General features: G+C 39.6%; 1 protein-coding gene across 1 annotated transcript; it reads right to left on the reverse strand.

Annotated features, from left to right (window-relative positions):
- Positions 1–204: 204 nt before the first annotated feature.
- On the reverse strand, positions 205–20,558 carry gpr153 (G protein-coupled receptor 153; the record flags this gene model as incomplete). The annotated part of the gene is made up of 2 exons (XM_081349548.1): positions 20,368–20,558; positions 205–1,008 (listed from the first exon to the last, which is right to left on the reverse strand). Exons 1-2 carry the CDS (start codon positions 20,425–20,427, stop codon positions 205–207), a joined length of 864 nt encoding a protein of 287 aa, XP_081205674.1. The 5' UTR covers positions 20,428–20,558.
- Between the last annotated feature and the right edge of the window lie 319 nt (positions 20,559–20,877).

Genomic DNA, 20,877 nt, shown 5'->3' on the forward strand with positions numbered 1-20,877 from the left:
AGGCGAACTGGCCCCACAGGGCCAAGCCCAAAACCCAGCCCTGTGTCAGTTAAAAAAAGAAAACCCAATGCTGTCCCTATGCCATTTTGAATCAACCACATCTCAAAAAGCCTACTTCCTAGATTACAAAAACATTCCACTTAGTAAAAGCTTTAATACTAACATATCAGGGACTATTTTTTATAATACTCATAAAACTGTTCCTTAGTTTGTGGATCCTATGGATTCGGAGTGAAAAGTGATATAGCCTGACGATGCAGATTGTGAACTTAGAAAACTATTTGTGCTTTCTTTGCTTTCGCCTTTAGACAGGTGTTTCTGGTCCACCCAAGCAGATGCATCTACCTGTCCTGTCCTAATACTTGAAGAAGACTGATCCCCTGTCCGTCCACCCTGGGCCAACAGAACCAGCTCTGATGCATGCCTGGCATCACGCCTATGCTCAAGGCATCCCTTAATGCTTGAGCCTTCGCCGGCTGCACCCCTGCCGTCGCTACTGTTCTTCGCCTTTCTTGGTGTATCCTGAGGGATCTCAGTTAGTGTGGCTCCTTTGCCATGGCCAGAGCAGCGTCTCAACGCTTGAGGCTCGTGCTCAAAGTGCGTGAGCGGAAAATGTGGCAACAAGACGATGTGCTGCTCGAACGTCTGCGGGACCAGAGAGATCACAGAGGCTTGGTGAGGGCTCCTCATTGGACTAGCCAGTGGTGTCTCGTCGATGAAATTAATCACTTCATCGCGGCTAAAGCACTTGAAATCGTCCTCATAATGCTCAACTCGTGGAATCTGCTTGAGTGAATGCATGTCCTCTGATCGCCTCCTTTTGCGGTGAGGGTGGCTCTCCTCGTGGTAGGATGCCGGGCTGCTCCGACGTCTCTCGTGGCGTGGCAAGCTGCACTGCGGGATGCCAATGATGTCCTCTGTGGAGCCCCAGCGATGCAGGTAAGACGGGATCTGACCGGTGGTCCACATGTCGGTTTCGTCGTGGGAGTATCTTCTTGTAGGGGGCACCTGGAGTAACACACAGACGAATGAAGCAGTACATTTCTAAAAGCACAATCCTACACATCTCTGCTTCCGGCTCAATCTAAAGACACAAAACATGTTCTCAATGCTTTTGCATATCTTATAAAGTAAAAATCAATGGGATTTTGTGAACTACATATAATGGCAACACAGGCCTGCTTTCACTTTAAAGTACTAATAATTCATAGATTTTTACCTTTTAATAGGGATGCCCTTTAAAAATGTTTTGAGTGCAAAATGAAGTAAATATTATTTTTAGTTTATAATCACTCATTCTTCAAATAGATACTCACATTCCACATTGTTCTGAGAACTACACAGGAAAGACATAAAATTAGTTTTTAGTATTCGAAAGAACTTTTAGTACACTATCCAAAGCATACAGCACAAGCCTAGCATGGAAGCAACTGTATTGATTAATGAAGGAATGAGACTGCAGTTTACAAAGAAGTCCTATGGATTATGAGGTATTTACTATACTCTGGCCAGAAGAGGGAAGCAAAGCATCAAAGCAATGCCATTCAGTCTGTTCATTTAAATTTTTTTTTTTTTTTTTTTTTATGATTTTGTAATAGCTCAGCGAGTAGATTTATTTAAAAAACAATGCTGATGATCTTAACTGTTTAAATATATTATCAACTAATGCACAACCTTATGTATTATATTATGATACAGGACCAGCTATTATGAACACTTCAACATTTTTACATTTTGGCATTTTACATTTTTAACCCTCTGGGCTTCTTCGCCCGAAAACGGGCGAAAACTTGAACGTTTCGAATTGTTTAATTTTTTTGCTTCATCGGATGGGGGTGAAACTTGGTGACTTTTCTTTTATTACCTATATGAACACAAAAAAATCAAGGAGATGATTCTGATATGTTAAAGGGTCGTAAAAAAAAAGTCACACTTAGCTTCCTCCCGCCCGAAAACGGGCGACATAGGAAATGAATGGGAAATACGAAAAAATAGGAAAACTCAGAGAAACTTTTGGTGGTACAAGCTACAGATCAGCCACTGTGCTGTAAAAAAGTGTACAGCAATGAAGGAGTGACACTCTAGTCTAGAACATCAAGAGTGCAAAAAAGACACCCCCCCCCCCCCCCCCACACACACACACCCACATACACAAACACACACACACACACAGAGAGAAATGAACTGGTAAGACTGAAACAGCACATTTTGCCCCAAACTATATAAAAATAATATAATCATAATAACTCCAAAACTATAGCAAGGAGAGTCAAAAGGTAGGTATCGTTTGAAAGAACTCTTTTAAAATTTTTTGAAAATATAAATTACATTACATTTGGACATTGTCCCGCCAAGAAACGGTGGATAAAAGACAATATATATATATAATTTTTATTATGATTTTGCATATCTTTCATATTTGTCATGGAATAACTCAGGAAGGAAATAAGGTAGGAGGAAAATTCTTTTTTAGTGAAGTCCCCCTACATGTCAGCTGCATCTGGATAAAAAAATAATAATTTTTGGATAAAGGAATCAAAAATTACAGCATTTTGAAAAGAGATAGCCTTTTTGTACAGTCTTTCACACCCCCTCATGGGCAATTTTTTCTCCATGAAGAATATCTTGTCATAAAAGCAATAGATTATGTTAATTTTGGGCTCATTTTAATTGTAATAATATGCTGTAAAAAATGAAGTGCCATTTTCAATTATCTGAGAATGTTTCATGAGCTGTATGATGTTTTTGACACATTGCAGTACATTATTTTATAGATTATGAAAAAAGATAAATTCTATGTATCAGCAAATAACTCAGCAATACTTAAGAGTTTTTCAAAGTGGATACATTCACTGTAAAGTTCAGACTCTAAGCTTTCAAATGACATCAACTTTGTGTTTATCAAGGCAAGATTTTTGAAAAATATGGTAATAAATATTTTCGCAGCTAGGTGGCGCCTGCTGGCGGTACACTTGGTTTTAGAGGGATTACTCAGCACTCGTTAGGAATTAATACATTCACCTATGGGCGGTTATAGGACATAACACAAATTAATAAATTTTGAAGCCACTAGGTGGCGCTCTTCTCACTTGAAATATTTTTTTTTTTTTTTTAGGCCTGCACTCTATTTTGATGTGAAATGTTGCATTTATTGAAAAATAAAATAAAATAAAAAAAATAAAAATATATATATTAATTCTAATGGAAAAAATAGCTCATAAAAATTACATAATTAATGCAAAGTATCATAAAAAATTCTAAAAATTCTATATAATAATCAGAAAACATTATAGAACAAAACAATATTTGATTGGTTATCCTAGGACAAAGTTAAGTACAATTTTAAGGCTTCGCCCGTTTTCGGGCGGGAGGAAGCTAAGTGTGACCCAATTATGAAGAAGCCCAGAGGGTTAAACCTTGATACTCAGCTGATTAAAATTATGTCTATTTTGTAAAAGCTTGTCATTTTGCTTTAAATATACTGCCCACAGATAAAACATAATTTTGTCTCATATAAAGATAAAGATGGAATTACCTCACAATTCTTTGACAGTGTTAAATATTGTTGTCTGGAAGCATTTATTGTTCTATAAGCCTAAATAGCTTGACAGCAAAAACAATAGCAGCTTGTACTTCCCAATTATTATGACATTCTGATAGTTGATGATGATGATGCAAAACACAGGTGAAATTGAAAAAGAACATTGATTCTGTAGTCTAATATAACTAATAATGTTCTAACATAGGCACATGATTTTGAGTTCTTTATCAATAAGCATCAGTGTTTTTTTGCTGAACATCTCTGGAGCAATTCTAACACACACAATGTTTTATAAACTTTGAAGAGAACTTCAAAAGTTGATTCGTGCAATGTATATAGCAATAAAATCAGCAATGAAAAGCAGTCAAGCACTGCACATTGTCTAACAGAGCTTTGGGTAGTGTTTGGCGTACACATTTATGGCATATTCTCCACATTTAACCTCCAAAGTCCAATTTTTCATTCCAGTCAGGCATATTTTTAATAATTGGTTAATTATTTATACAGAGAGAACAATTTATAATATGTGAAACTGATAATCCAGGCCAATGAAAGTTACATGTGGAGGTTACATGTGAGGGTTTATGGGCAGTATGTGACGTAATCATTTGAATGTAAAAAAGGTTAAAAGTTTGAAGTGAAGCATTGCACACCTCTAAAACATACTGGCAGTCTATAATATGAGTCTATAAGCCTTAATAGTACTATTTCCTTGTAGTGGTTCAATCATGATGGGTCTAGTCATAGTGGGTCATAATATTTACAGCATGGGATTTTTACAACATGACACATGATTAGTCACGTTAAAAATTCTGACTAGTATTTGAAATTTGTTTTTTTACTCATTTATATATGCAATGACTTCAAGCTTTTAACTTTAAAGTATAAACTGAAAAGGCATCAGTGGCAGTCATCACATGAGCCCTGCAACAGTAGGCCTAAATCAAAAATACCAAGATACCACTGGGTGAAGAAAACAAAAGTGTTTGTTAGATCATATTTTCCAAACAGTTCTCACACAAAACAAGTCTACAATTTCAAATCTTGACGTTTGAAAAGTCTAATAGGTAAGACAACGGGAATATAAAATGATTCCAGTAAAAGAGGTGATATTATTGTATAATATAGTGGCTATAAAGGTTTTGCAAATACTGAGGTGGAGGGCCATTGCAACATGCACATTTTTTATTAAAAATAAAGAAAAGATCAATTTGAAAACAAAATCAATGGAAATATACCTGCAAATAGTGCATTTTATCTTCCTGAAGCTCCCTCAATGGATAACCCTGGGAGCCCCCCCTTTCTAAGGTTGAGAATTCGTATTTGGCAATACGGTCTACCGTCATGATATCACCAGCGGAGCTATAGTCAAATGGTCTGTCAAATATTAAGTCCGGATGAATGCCTCCATCCTGGCTGTTTTCTGCAAACGCAGAAAGCATATATATCAGGATTAAAAATCATTGTGCTCAATATACACAGACAGACAGACAGACAGACAGACGAATAGGTAGGAAAAAAAATTCCCTTTTATAGATTTACGTGGTCCGCATTAGAATTGGAGGTCGTAAAAATGCTTTATTTGAAATCATTAGCATCCACTAAAGTGTCTTGTACTGAAAATCATGACTGACTGTTGCCATTTACCAATTAAAATTCCCTAAAATTTGTTTTCGTGCAAAATATTCTACAAACAATTTTTCTTTTCAGAACTTTAAAAGCAGTTGTAGAGCAATGTGAAATGCTGATCTTAAGGCAAAATGGGGGCACACAGCGGGATGACAAGATGAGATCAGCTATTAGCACAGGCAGCAGAGCTTAGCATGCATTTGAGTGAGACACAAGTACAAGCAACCCTTATACATACAACTGAGTTGTGTTACACAAGGCAAACCGTCTGAAAAGAAGCAGAGCACTTGTAAAATTAAGATCACAAAATCCATTTCTTGCACATATTCCTTATGATTGCAAACTTAGAAATGGTGCCAAATAGCAGGAAGGGTAATGAAATACAGAAAAGTCAGACACTTAACACCTACATTCAGCAATACATAATGACAGCTTCAGTTTACTAATAGTTTGTGATTAAGCATATTAATGATATAATTATCATGTGACCTCTAGCTATTTTTGATGGGAATCCAGATAAAATCTTCTTTTTACAGTTTTGCATTTGTTTTTATGTTTTAATATTTCCGGTATACATTTTTACAAGGTAACCATGGTTGCAAACAAAATACCATTTAGTATTTTCTTGGGTACAGAAAACTATGTGCATAGTAAATTAATATAGGATCTGAAAGGGTGTAAGAAGCTTTTTTTTGTCATTTTGTTTAATTAATTATTATTATGGGGTTTTTTTTTATGATAGTGGTGGCTAATACAAAGCTACACATTTTATTGTACACGGTAATAAATGCCAGGATTTAACAGGATTGAACTGAACATATTCATATTGAAATTTCCCTTTCAAGGGAACTCGAGCTGCGGCGAAACGCTGCATGGAACGCCCCTGCGTGATAACGTCATGAAGCACGTATGGAATCAGTCCAATTGGCGAGACGGAACGTAATAGGCGGATGACGTCATCGACCATAAAGCACCCCTGAATCACAACAGTGCTAGCTCCTGTGCCTTCAGCAATGTATATAAAACTATAATATGGCGAACGAACAACATAATAGGAAGTGTGTACATCCCTGCACTCGATATCTCACACCAACTATGTGTTGTTTGGTTGAGAGTGCAGCATGCCCAGTCAGCTCTCGAGGGAGCTGATTGTGAGCGGCTACCATTAAGAACGCTGCGCTCCCGCCGATCTCGGGGTCCCGCTGCTGCCAAGGCAGAGCGGCAACTTCAGATGTGGAGTTCGCAAATGGATCTGACAGAGGGGTTTGAGACGGGCCCAGCCCTATCTCAGTCTTCACCTGTCAGATCCAGTGCCTCAGTTCAGGGTTTGGAAGCACGCTCTGTGGTTACTCACGCTCTGTGGTTACCCGGTAGTGCAACTATCCAGTTCTGAGGAGCTGAATGTTATTAGTATCGGAACAGGAGGAGCTTGCATGTGCATGTGAGGAGCTTGTGGAGGTGTTCACTCGTGCATTAGAAAAATTAATCATTGAGTGGCCAGCGGACAAACAAGAATCTAGGCAGAAAAGTAAGCTCGGTGAAAGTTTTCTGCCTTCCCGCATTCAGCCTCCACGCCGGTGCTTGCCGTTTTTTCCCGACCTCCACACTGAGGTGTCGAAGTCGTGGAAAAGACCGGTTTCGTTCCGTGTATATAGTCCCCAGCTATCTACATATTCAAATATACATGGGTCCAAACAACACGGTTATGGGGCGATGCCCAGGGATGAAGAGACGCTTGCGAGTCATCTCTCCCCTGAGTCTGCATTGTCCTTTAAAGCACCGGCATTACCCTTGGTGGGTAAAGCTTATTTGGCCGCGGTATGCCTGTACACAATGTCCATTCTGCAGGCATACCAGGCTGACCTACTAAAAGATATGAGTGAGAGTGAGGAGGTCAGCACTGATGTAATTCGTGAATTACGTCAGGCTGCAGATTTGTCTCTCCGTGCCACCAAGGAGATGGCCAAGTCAGTGGGCTGTTCGATGGCAGCCCTGGTGGCCATGGAGAGACACCTATGGCTGAACCTCTCAGGAATGAAGGAGAGAGAAAAAACGTTCATTCTGGACGCCCCGCTTTCCCCTTCGGTGACTCAGCAAACACTGTCATCGAGAGGTTCCAAGAAGAAAAAAATTCCAGAAATTCCTGCCACTCCACTCTCATGTCTCAGGGGCTGCTGGGCGGGAGTAGCCCCGGCCGTCGACTAACTCCTCACACCGGGCGCAGCAAAAGCAGAGTGTCGCAGCGCAGCGCTCTCAGGCGAAGTCTTCTAAGGGCAAGACGGATCTGAGGACCATTATTATTTCGAAGAGGGCTTTGTCTAAAAAATAAGTCCTGACGCCATCAGCCATCTACCCTCAGTCAGGTTTCTGAGGGTAGTCCCCACTGAGAGAAAACTGAGTTCACCGCATTACACGGTGCCCGTTCTCTCTCTGCGCCCTCAGGGGACCGTTCTGCCAACCCTGTCTTTATGCCGGGGTGTAGACGGTCCCAGCAAGCGTTTTCCCGAGGGGTGCTCTCTCCCTCTGAGGAGGGGCCTATGCGCCGTTACAGGGCACTGTGTCCTGCTCAAAGTACTCCAGAGGCCAGTCTCAAGAGACTGGTACCCTTGTAGATTTTCTGGCAGAGTGGAAAAGTCTTCCAAATATATCTCAGTGGGTCCTGCAGAAGATCGAAAATGATTATGCTATTCAGTTTAGGTCTCGTCCACCAGGATTCAGAGGGGTCCTGCCCACTCTACTGTTGGTAGCCCCATTCTGGCCGGCCCGAGTATGGTTTGCGGACCTAATGTCTCTCCTCGACGGCTTTCCTCTGGAGATCAGGAGTGACCTACCCTCTCAGGCGAGTGGGACGATCCTTCAACCCCGCCCAGAACTGTGGAAACTGTGGGCTTGGCCTCTGAGGGGGCCCAGCTCATAAATTCAGGTCTCTCAACCGAGGTTGTTGAGACCATCCTCCACTCTAGAGCTCCGTCCAAGAGGAAGTTATATGCCTTGAATTGGAGGTTATTCACTTCATGGTGTGGAGAGAGTACCAGTTGGACCCAGTTAACTGCCCAGTGGGTGCTGTGCTGGAGTTCCTGCAGGAGCGCTTCTCCACAGGGTTATCCCCCTCCACACTAAAGGTGTATGTGGCGACACTAGCTGCTTACTATGGAAGCTTACGGGTAACAAATTTCAATTTGAAATGTAATATGCAAAATCACAATGCAATATGTAAAATGGCAATGCATTTCTGTATTTAAATTTTAATTTTCCAATACATTTATGCAACGTTTGGTGCAAAATGAAAATGAAAATTCAATTATGAAATTTACATTTTGCCATTTCATACAATAGTTTTAATATGTAAATTGAATACATATTTTAACGCTTTATAAGTTGCAAAATTAAAATGAAAATGTATTACAGAAATGATTAGATATGTTTAACATGTTCAAGCAAAAACTGTAGCAAAATTTTAATTTAAATGTTATTTTTTCTTAATTGCATTTACACTCACAGTTAAGACACTTGCGACGGCATTTCCATTCAGTGTCCCGCAATGAATGTGGCAAAATTCAATGTGCAGTTTGAAAATGTATTCTGAGCCGGTCACGTGCCCACCCCGCCCTGTCAATCACTGCGTGAAGTTGACCCCGCCCCCAACCCAATGAAAAGGTTGGCAAAATAGGCTCAATCGTTTTTACTTCGTTTGTGCTGTAATTTTTGTTTGTGTGTGCTGCTTCTGATAGTAAAAGAATATTTATAGGTCATTCTGTCACCCAGCCCGCCACATGCTCCAAATAAAATAGTCTTGTTCGGTTTGTGCCGGTTTTGTTTGTGCTGCTTCAGTTTTTGAAATATTAAACCGAATTATAGACGATGATGTCACCAGCCCCCCGACCTGCTCCACATTCACCCAAAATAGTCTTATATGTTTGTGCTTATTTGTGCCGATAAACGTTTATTTTGTGCTGCTTCGGTTTCTTAAATATTAAAATAATATTTATTGGTCATTCTGAGGTCACTCAGCCCCCCTACCTGCTCCACATTCACCCAAAATAGTCTCATTTGTTTGTGCGATCGTTTGTGCCGGTTAAAGTTTCGTGTGCTGCTTCGTTGTTTAAAATATTAGACACTGAATTATAGACGATGATGTCACCAGCCCTCGTCCTGCTCCACATTCAAAAGGCTAGGTCGATGAATTTGACCCATCAGATTCCGTGACCATGTAGGCCTACATATGTATTAATACCTTATCAATATGCTTTATAAAATGGAAAGGGACTCGCATGTCTGCCTCATATTTTATGATTATACAGCTGCATAAACAGAGATGGTCACACATCGCATTCGTCACTTTATTGAACATTACAGTAAGTTATAAATATATAAAGAGCGGTCACATTTTTCGGTAGCTATTAATACCGAATACCAATGGAGCTTTGTCATTTTATGTGATCTCAGAGTAATAGGCCTATGCATTTGTAAGGAAAAACTATAGGATCTCCAACATTATTGGGTATTACAGTTAATAGTAGGCTAATAAGAAAAAAGATAAGCATGTAAAACGAAACCATCAACACAGTCCAGCATCAGACAACAGCAGCGGAGCATAATGTTGACTTGGGTGTCGATGCTTGATAAGGCAGAACATTCTCCCAGACCCAGACGGTCCAACATCGTACAGGTTCTATCACCTGCAGGCACGTAATAATCTTTGGAAATACTACCATTTCTCTGTTCACGCTCCACTTCATCTGCAAGTGAATTTAACGCTCGTATCAGCTCTGCCGCCGCCCTGTTTCCTTCCAACACCTCAAAATACGCACCATAGCCTATATTTACCTGTTGCTGAGCCCCGCCTTCACGCAGTGATTGACAGGGCGGGACGGGCACGTGATCGGCTCAGAATGCATTTTCAAATTGCACATTGAATTTTGCTACATTCATTGCGGGACACTTAATGGAAATGCAATCGCAAGTGTCTTATATGAGTGTAAATGCAATTAAGAAAAAATTACATTTATATTACAATTTTACTACAGTTTTTGCTTGAACATGTTAAACATATCTAATCATTTCTGTAATACATTTTAATTTTAATTTTGCAACTTATAAAGCGTTAAAATATGTATTCAATTTACATATTAAAACTAGTGTATGAAATGGCAAATGTAAATTATATAATTGAATTTTCATTTTCATTTTGCACCAAACGTTGCACAGATGTATGGGAAAATTAAAATACAGAAATGCATTGCCATTTTACATATTGCATTGTGATTTTGCATATTACATTTCAAATTGAATATTGCTACCCATAAGCTTCCATAGCTTTCCACGTCCCTTTGAGTACAGTTTCACTGGGGAGACACCCATTGAAAACATGTTTCCTTCATGGTACTTTGAAGCTAAGGGCAGCAGTCCGCACAAGGGTGCCAACATGGGACTTGACCGTTGTATTAAAAGGCCTTGCCCTAGCTCCGTTCGAGCCCATTGAAGAAGTTTCTGAGAAATTCATTACTCTAAAAGCTATCTTTCTTGCTATTTCGTCTCTCAAAATAATTGGAGACATTCAGGCACTCTTGGTTTCTCCCTCGTGCCTGGAATTCTCGCCTGGCATGGTAAATGCCTGGCATGCCTTCTTCCATCCTAGGCCAGGCTATATTCCTAAGGTCCCTACTAATATTGTTAGACCAGTAGTACTGCAGGCTTTCTGTCCTCCTCCTTTTCTGACGTCAGACCAAGATAAACTAAATCTGGTCTGCCCGGTGAGGGCCCTAGATGCTTATGTCCACAGAGCTGCCCTGTGGAGGAAATCTGAACAGCTGTTTGTTTGTTTTGGGTCACCCAGGAAGGGGTGTCTTGCATCTAAGCAGAGGATGAGCAAGTGGGTGGTTGAGGCTATCTCACTTGCTTATGAGTTGGCTGGTCAGCCTTCACCTTTGGCTGCATGAGCTCACTCGACTAGGAGTATGGCTGCTTCTGAAGCTTTATTGTCAGGAGTTTCCCTACATGATGTTTGTGATGCTGCAGACTGGTCCTCACTGCACACATTCGTTAGGTTCTATGATCTTGACTTCAGCTCCACTCCAGGGGCGCAGGTGCTTTCGTCCAAATGTGCGCTTTGACTTCACACAGATGGACATTTGCTCTTATGGCGATGTGGGTATTAGCGTTCTCGCAGCGTTTTGATACAGTTCGAGTTCCCTTGAAAGGGAATGTCTTGGTTACGTATGTAACACTAGTTCCCTGAAGAGGGAACAAGACGCTGCGCCGCCCTGCCATACTCCCGGCATGCCCATGATCGACTTGCTTCAGCCTATCAGAAGCTAGCGCTGTTGTGATTCAGGGGTGCTTTATAGTTTCCTGGTCGATGACATCACCCGCCTATGACGTTCCGTCTCGCCATTGGACTGATTCCATACGTGCTTCATGACGCGTTCCCGCAGCGTTTCGACGAATGTAATAATAATGTAAATAAGCTTATTGGCTGATTTTAAGTCAGGCAAAAATAGTCTTAGCATGAATACAAAGATTTTATTTTAGATTAAATTCATAACTGTTTGTAGACGGGTCTTTTACAACTGTCAAATAACTGCTGGAGATACATCTTTGAAAGGTGTGACATCATCACTCAACATACAAAACACAACAATGAAAAAAGATAAAAAAGATAAAAGATAAGCTCTGAACATTTCAAACCAAACCAAAAGAAACTGCTAAAAGTCAACCAAAAATAAGCAGCACAGATAATCAATCAAAAGTTGCATCCCAAATGATGCACTATGCACGTATACACTATGTTCTTAAGCACCATGTATTCAACCGTATAGTGAATTAATTTTTTATGGTTATTTTGTCATTCAACATCGAAATCTGATAACACCTCCCCCTCTGCTATGTAATTAAAGCTGCAACATGTAAGTGCATGAAGTGTTCAACATTCCACACTTAGTTTTTTCGGTTAATTAAGTGCATCATCTGGGTATTTAAAGTTTACTTTTTCTATTTGGAATTTTCAATGTGAACACACTATTCACACTATTTATACAACATAATGTCATAGATTAGTGCATACATACGTGAATTGGGACACACCTAGAAAAAACCTAGAAGTACAATTGTAAAAACGTGGCTAATAAAGTACTTTAGATTTTACAAGAAATTTCTGAGAGTGCAGTTGGATACAAGTCCTACTGTGAAATTACAATGAAAGTAATGCAATTATTATTAACCTGGAATATACTTTTATTTCACTCTTAAATCTTTGACAGTGTAATAACAATGCCTGTAGTCACTACAGTAGTTTGTCACTACACCTGTAGTGTTTTGGCCAGTGGTACTGCAGGTGCAGTAAGTATTGAAATCGTGCAAAAAAGGTTGTAGCGTTGGTGAAATAATCACGTTGTAATTTTGGGCAGTCTTGCTTGATCTTTTCTAAATTTCCCTTTATTTTTTTTCCTTTTTGTACTTCATTGCAATTCCCATTTGAAGCGAAACACATCACTGAGTCTTGGATTGACGCAATGGGGAAGGCCATCAGCGTGACCGGTGTCTGAAACACGTATGAACACATGCCAATTTTTCATTGGCTGATGACAGTCCGTGACATTATTAGTGTAGGCCCGGAAGTATAAGAGACACACATCATCAGTTTTTTTTTGTCTTCAGGAGTTTGTGTGAATAGTATGTGATTATGCAGATTATAAAAAATACTAGCAAACGTTTAAGGAAGTGTGTGCCTCTGTGTCCCAGGATTTTGACACCTGAAGACAAACACAATCTATGCATTCTGTGCTTGGGTGAGGAGCATGTGCATTCAGTGCTTAAGGGCTCTGAATGCGCCTATTGTGAGAAGTTCACAATGTGGAAGCTCCGCTCATGCTTGGCCTTATTCTCAAGGGATGTAAGACAAAGGTCTGCACCTCGTGGCTCAGGCCCCACTGTAGCCGAGGAACAATGGCGGCTCAAGTTGTGGGGATCGCAGGTTGAGCTCGCAGAGGAATTCAAGAAATGCAGGTAATCGTTCCACAGTTGCAAGATTGAGCAATCTGTTGGATCAGGATGAGCTTTAGTGTCTTTAGCGTCATCTGATTCAGCAGATAGCATTTTGCTGGCACCATCCAGCCAGGAGGAGCCGGATGTGGTTGAAGAGGGTGAAGATAGCATTTGTATCAAGTGTGCCACACATATCCTGAAAAGTGAAGCCAAAGCATTTGGTGACTTGCTGCAGTATAGGTCATAAACCCTGCCCTTTCCCTGTAATCTTTCCCAGCCAAACTAAAAAAAATCTAATTCGATTTCAAATATTTTGTTTTCCAAAGATGGTTTCGGCTATTTTTGGGCTAATTCTTATCAAGCTGAACTATGTTGAAGTGTTTGTTTTTCTAGTAAGTTATGTTTAGTTATTTGATGCTATGTAAACGGGGTGTAACGTCATGATTGACAGCTGTACTTGCGATTGAGTCTATGGCAGCAGGAGTATGGGCAGGACCTTGATACCGCTGCTCCACCTCCACCTCCATCTGAGCCCGGGTTCTCCCAAGGTTTTTTTTTCTCCATTAGGTCACCTGATGGAGTTTTTCGGTTCCTTGCCACTGTTGCCTTTGGCTTGCTCAGTTGGGGATATTTGGGGATATTTAATTTAATTAATCAATCAACGATACTATTGATCAGCATTACCAAACGTAGACGTTCCACTAGAAACAAACATTGATGTATTGTTCTAATTTATTACTGTGAAGCTGCTTTGATACAACCTGTGTTGTGAAAAGCGCTATATAAATAAACTTGACTTGACTTGACTTGACTCCACCTCAAGAACACTACTGCATAGACTCTGGCTCCAAATGACGTAATCGACAATGACAGTTTCTGGGATATTTTGAATAAATTTTTCTATAGTGGAAGGAAGTGGAAATATTGTTCAACATTTTTACAATCTATGGTCTGTACTGAATCCTCTCAGCCTGCCAGCCCCGCAAATGGGGAATTGTTGGATGTTATGGCCCACGCCATTGCTAGATTGGCCCAAATCGTTCTTTCCCTATGAGCTTTCCATTTCTTTCTGATCTCCACCTGGAAGTGGAGAAGTCATGAAAGAAACCACATTCAGCTCGCCCTTTATCAGTTTCATCATTTGAATTATGCGAATGTGGAGGGATTGAGTGAGCATGGATATTTGAGGATGACACCTGTTGAAGAGATTCTTGCGAGCATTGAAGGCTCCTGCCCTCTTTGAAGGTTCCTGCCCTGCCATCTAACACCATATCTACACCAGAAGCGGAGCTATGTGACGCGACAAAAGACAATATAACTCATTATAATCAGTGATGTGGTCTACACTGGATATGGCACTGTGCGACGTGACGAATCCCAGACAGTAAACATATGCCTCGTTCTATTTATGACATACTCCAAGCAATTGCAATACTTCTTATAGGAAGGAGAAATGGATTTGCAATGGTCACTTTGTCTTGTCCAATGTAGACAGCTTCTAGCTGTTGTGGTTGCTAAGCTTCAACGGTTTCATCCGGTGTAGACACGGTGTAAGCCGCTACAGACCACCTCACACTTGAATGGCAGGGCGTATGTGGAAGCAGGTCAGGTCGGAGGGGCCATTTACACTATGGTCGTGTTACAGGCCTACTAGGCGGATCTGCTGAGAGAACTGTATCGGGGCAGGGGTTGTCTCCTGAAGCAGTCACTGAGCTGCGCCACACCATGGACTTAACCCTCCGAGCCACTAAACAAACAGCCGTCATGGAATGGCGGTGATGGAGAGGCACTCGTGCTCTCGTGCTCCTCCTCCCTTGACGCTAGGAGGAAGAGACAAGACTTGAGGAAGGTGATAAAAAAAAGCGGTTCGGTAAGAAAGACAGGACCACTGAGGAGAAGTAACATCCCTCCTCCTCCTCCTCCTCCTCCTCCTCCCCGTTCCTCTCCCCAACCCTAATCTTAGGCTCCCTTTGATAGCTGCTTAGTCTCCTCTGAGCTAGATATCTCTATCTCCCTCTACTCCACCTCTACTCCAACTACTGATGTGTTTGTAAGTAGGGGTGAATATTCCTTGGAGGGTGGGTGTAGTCAGATACCTCTAGTTGACCTCATTAGAAGCTGGAGGGCATTCCTCCTTGTTATCAGTCACTTACTATGGCTAGCGCTAGTAATGAAAAAAATAAATAAACTCGGAGTTGGCTATGGCAGATCCTAGAAGGGTAGGTTTTGAGCTGGAGGGTGGAGTTTGTCTGCAGGAGTTTTAGGCAACTATATTTGCCATTCTTGTTGTTCAACCTTTCGCATGCAATCTAAAGGGTTGCATCCCTCTTGGAAGTAGTGGTAACATCCAGGTTGTAGTTTAAATATTCTCCCTTTGACGAATACTCCCTGAAAGGCTGTGGCAAGCGAATGAGGCTGTCATAGCTAAGACGTTCATTCCTTAGAGCTCTGTTCTTGGGGCTAAAAATGGCCTGCAAGGGAAGGAGGAAGTTTGTAAAGGCCAGGACTTCCCTTGCTATAAGAACATTGGAGCCAGCATATTTTATTGGGAGAGGATGACTTAGGGAGTGCTTCCACGAGAGTCTTTGAAGGGATGTGCCCTGGGTTGACGATCTGACTCTGGTTAAAAAAAATCTGTTGAGTCAACTTATGCTATGCCCACTATCGTTGTACATATCACCAAGAGAGGCAGGCATTCCCTCAGCAAGGCAGAGTGTGTATTTGTTCCCAATAGTGTCATTCCAAGATGCTGAGTTCCACTTCGAAAGGGAACATCTCAGTTTACGACTGTAACCATGGTTCCCTGAGAAGGGGAACGAGACACTGCATCTCGTTGTCATGCCTCTGGCCTGCCTGCACGTCTTCTTCAGACAAAGAAGTTGATGACGTGTGTTATGGGCGCCCTCTTATACGTCACAGACTGTCAATCCAAGACGCAGTCTCTTATTCCCCTTCTCAGGGAACCATGGGTACAGTCGTGACCTGAGACATTTTTTTCTTTTCATCTTTCTGGATTTATGTAATTTAAAGTGCCCCTATTATGCTACTTTAAAGGTTCCTAATTTTGTTTTCGAATGCCTCCTACAACAGGTTTACATTATTAACATAAGTTAATTTCAGCTCCGGAGGCTTCCTAAAGCTCAGCGATTGTACAGACTGTAGAGACAGTAACAATGGCGTTGATTTTACCATATCAATTCGAACGCGAGTCCGATGATGAAACATTGGAAGAACTAGTTATTCAACCCAAACCTCCATCACAAGGACGACTTGAGCAGGATGTTTCTCAGTGAAATGTTTCTCAGGATGTTTCTATTCAGTTTGACGTACATTATGAGATGTTGCAACTGTAATTCCTCACCATCAGCGTTAACAAGTGTATGTCCATCAACAAACCTATGTTTATATTTATTTATTGCGGTGCACATGTGGGAACTGCATCATTAAATGAATCAATAACAGCACATAGCCGCATTCGTTAGCTGAGCACTAAAATGAATGACTGATTTAACATTAAAGTTTGTAAAACAAATCTTGCTCCATCCTTTATTATTACTCAAAGTAGTAAGAACAACAGACAATCTGCATTAATGGACACAATTTTAGGTAATAATATAAACAATATAAAACACAAAACTATGTATTTTGAACACCCGGCAGAAAATATTTACATCAATAATTATTCTTACAGTTTGTGATTCAGAGGAGCTAGTTGGTCCAAATAAAGTAGGTACTGTCCCATCTTTAATGGATAAGCATTTTGTAAATCCCATTTAACCCCCTGTTTTTTTCCGTATGAGTGCAAAAAAATAATAAAATAAAAATATTAATTTTTATCTTTTAGGCTTGTTTTGTACATCAATCGATTCTGTTAAATGTGTATTATTTTTGTGTATACTCACAATAAAAACAAAGTGTTGTGCTTTTTGCCAAATAAAGAAAAATATACGTGATGCGAGTTCTGCCTTCTATCTGCCAGTGTCGTCCATTCTGAAACGCGTCCGAAAATGAACAATAACTCAGCGAATACTCAGTCAAACAGGCATTCAGACACACAGGCATGAAGCTTGAATTCTCTTCTCTTAAATGAAGTAATTTATATAAAAAACAAATATTCTCATTTTGTGAAATCTGTATTAAAAGAGAGCGATTCCAGTCGACCTAATTAGAGCTAATTCAAATGTAATGTGACTCCGCCTACGGAGAGCGCGCACTATTCAAACGCAAATGAATGAGGCAATCCAAGCAAACCTGTGAACGCCCACATATCAGTTTATTCAGATCATTACTTTAACACCGTCTCGCAGCACTGTGAGCAATAACAATAATGAAAAAAGTACCTCAGAAGTGCGGGTATATCGAGGAGCGAGCTGAGGAATACTGTAAGTTTTTTTTTCTTCTCACGTGAATCGGGTTTCTGTTTTTGATGAATGAACGGCAGAGATGCGCGCTGTTTACCACAGCTCGCAAAAAGACAGTTTAAATTTAAATCGCGTGTGTGAATGAATGAGGATGTTTTAGCAAACTGTATTACTATGAGTAAAAATCGACTGAAATATGTTGAAATAAAATGTAGGCTATTTGTATAAGCAATACGTATTAAACTGCAATTTTATATGCCCTAATATTTCATAAAAACAACGTTACAGTCGGGCGAAATATGAAAGACAACATTTTGTTGACTAGATTTGAGTACAGTTTTTACTGTAGAATATACTGCCACATAAGCTTTTGATGAAAAAAGTACCTCAGAAGTGCGGGTATATCGAGGAGCGAGCTGAGGAATACTGTAAGTTTTTTTTTTTCTTCTCAAGTGAAATCGGGTTTCTGTTTTTGATGAATGAACGGCAGAGATGCGCGCTGTTTACCACAGCTCGCAAAAAGACAGTTCAAATTTAAATCGCGTGTGTGAATGAATGAGGATGTTTTAGCAAACTGTATTACTATACTGAGATGAGTAAAAATCGACTGAAATATGTTGAAATAAAATGTAGGCTATTTGTATAAGCAATACGTATTAAACTGCAAATTAACATTTATATGCCCTAATATTTCATAAAAACAACGTTACAGTCAGGCGAAATATGAAAGACAACATTTTGTTGACTAGATTTGAGTACAGTTTTTACTGTAGAATATACTGAATATATATATCAAATAAGATTTTGTTTAGCAATTTTTATATATATATATAAAATAAAGTCATCAACTAAGATGTTAGCTGTTCCAATTTTGGCTATATTCAAACTAATGAATACATAGATAGGCATAAAATGTAGGCCTATAATCTTTTTTTTTTTTTTTTACAAAGAAAGAGTACACTTGAAATATTGTTGAAATTTTAATTATTGTTGTAATTGTAACCTTTTTAATAAAATAGCAAAACATATTTACAAGATAGATGTAAGCAAAATCTTAAATGGTCAATATAAGTCTCCTTCTAATTTTTTGTCCTTGCATTGTGCCTCAGTCCGTCAGAGTCACACCTGAATGAATGGCTAATTTTGCAGAGTCATTATGCATAATGGGTGGGACATTTTGTATTCCAAGGTGTAAACCACTCCTCGTTCACGCCCACTCGCATAATGGCTTTCCAAGCAAAACCTGTTTTACATCAATTTAAATCAATGTATGGTTTTATCTGAACGATAAAGCAATTCTATTTTCACATAATTTTGAAGCCAGAACTCGAAGGAAGAACATCCATTTCTCAAAAGTCTTATTCATGCATATTTATTATGAGTTTTGAGGTCTTCTTTCAGCAACTTTCATTTTTTATTTTTTCAATAACCACGCATAAGCATTATTCTCTTAAAAATAAAAAAAATATACATGCATGGTGATCACATATTTTGGTAGCCCTGTTTGTGCTATATAGAGTGAATTTACACCTTTGCCATTAACATGTTTATAAATAACTGAAAAAAGCACAAATGTCAGAGCATGTCAGAACACCTCCAGGGCCCAGAAAACACCTCAGACTCCAGAGGGTTAAACCTCACAAAGATTTGAGAAGCAATCGTCAAAATGTTATACTGCTTTCAATATCGCTGTGGTAATTTTAACCACTGACTATTCACATCCTCATCCTTTGGAAGACAATTTGCTTTTGCAGAGTAGAAAACAGTGTCTTCTCAACATGTACACAACACCAGATATAGAGTTTGAGGGTCGGTCAAAGAAGATGTTGTTTGCGGGCCAAATGCAGGCATTATGTAAATGTATTACCCAGGGACGTGTAGCTATAACAAAGTGGGATTTGAATTACTGACGACTCGTTTAGGCGGTTCAAAGTCAATTTTATTTTTTTGAGAGACAATGACTTTCTTTACTGTGCAGTTTCGGCTTCACAACATTGCAGATCTTTTACATCCACAGACAGCTACATTACACATTACATGAAAGGTAATATTCGAAAAAGCATAAATAGGGGCACTTTAAAATGTTTAGATATAACAGCCTACAGCAGGCTTACTGAAGCATTTGCCTGTGACATAAATTAGAGTGAAGGAACTTTGCAGCAAAACTTCTACAGTGGCAGTTCTACAAAGGCATCTCTTAACAGATATTCCAGTTATAGATTTATTTTTAAGTTTATGTTAGCTAAAACATACTAATGAGAGATTAAAACAATAATTTTAAATAATAGCCATCAATCTCAAAATGTAGGTCACATGATAAATCCAATGACTGTAATCATCATTGTAGCAGAATTGTTTTTTTTCCCGACCATGGCAGTAATGAATTTAAAATTAATTAATCAATTAATAAGTTAATTGATAATTAATTTTGAAAGACAAAACTTATAATTTGAAGGATAAAACTATCTTTACTTCCTTTCTCCACCCCCACTCTAACATCAGAGGCTGTGTTTGAATACCACTGAATAATTACAATTATACTACACATACTACTTCCTTCAATTTTCACCTGAAGCAGACCTCATTTGCTTTTTCCCCACAATCCAACGACCTTGTCTGTAATTTTTTGTTTTAGTATTTCAAGAATCCAAGAGTAAAGTTATGTGACAAGTATGTAATTCTAGAATTTAAAAGTATTTATTGTTGCTCAGTACTGTGTATTGTCTTGACTCTGACTATTAAAAAAAAATAAACACTGGTATAGTATAATGTAGGAAGTACAATATTATGTTATTTTGAATACAGCATTGTTTTCTCCTTGGAAAATTCTAAAAGAAGCTCAGTGGTCCTTACCTTCATCCACTTCATCGTTGGACATGATGGCAACACATTTCTCCCAGACCATCTTGACATCTGCCCTGTAGCGGTCACAAGCCCACAGGAACATGGGAAGGAGAATTGATTGTGCTATGGAGCACCAGAGCACACAAAGGACCATCCAGTTGTAAGAGCGGTCAAATTTCAGGCTGGCAAAGCTCACCACCTACAATGAAGCACTGCAATTATTTATATGGTAAAAAGCAAAGAAAAATGGCATACAGACACATACAGTTCAACTAATGCATAATTTAACTGTGGTAGTGATACACATCACGGTCCTAATTTATATTAGGTGTCTTTAACTACTATGTACAAAACATAGACTGTAAAAAAATATGGACGTAGTGTCCGTGACATCAGCCGTAGGTTTCTGAAGAGATTGTGTCAACTAGCCTCTCCCCTGTGAAGGCCTCATCGACACAACAGCCATCGGCACTGATCCTCAACAAACCCGTCTCCATACTTAACTCCATACCAAACTAT

The sequence above is a fragment of the Scardinius erythrophthalmus genome (genome assembly GCF_964197995.2).
Source record: "Scardinius erythrophthalmus genome assembly, chromosome: 20".
NCBI classification, from domain to species: Eukaryota; Metazoa; Chordata; class Actinopteri; order Cypriniformes; family Leuciscidae; genus Scardinius; species Scardinius erythrophthalmus.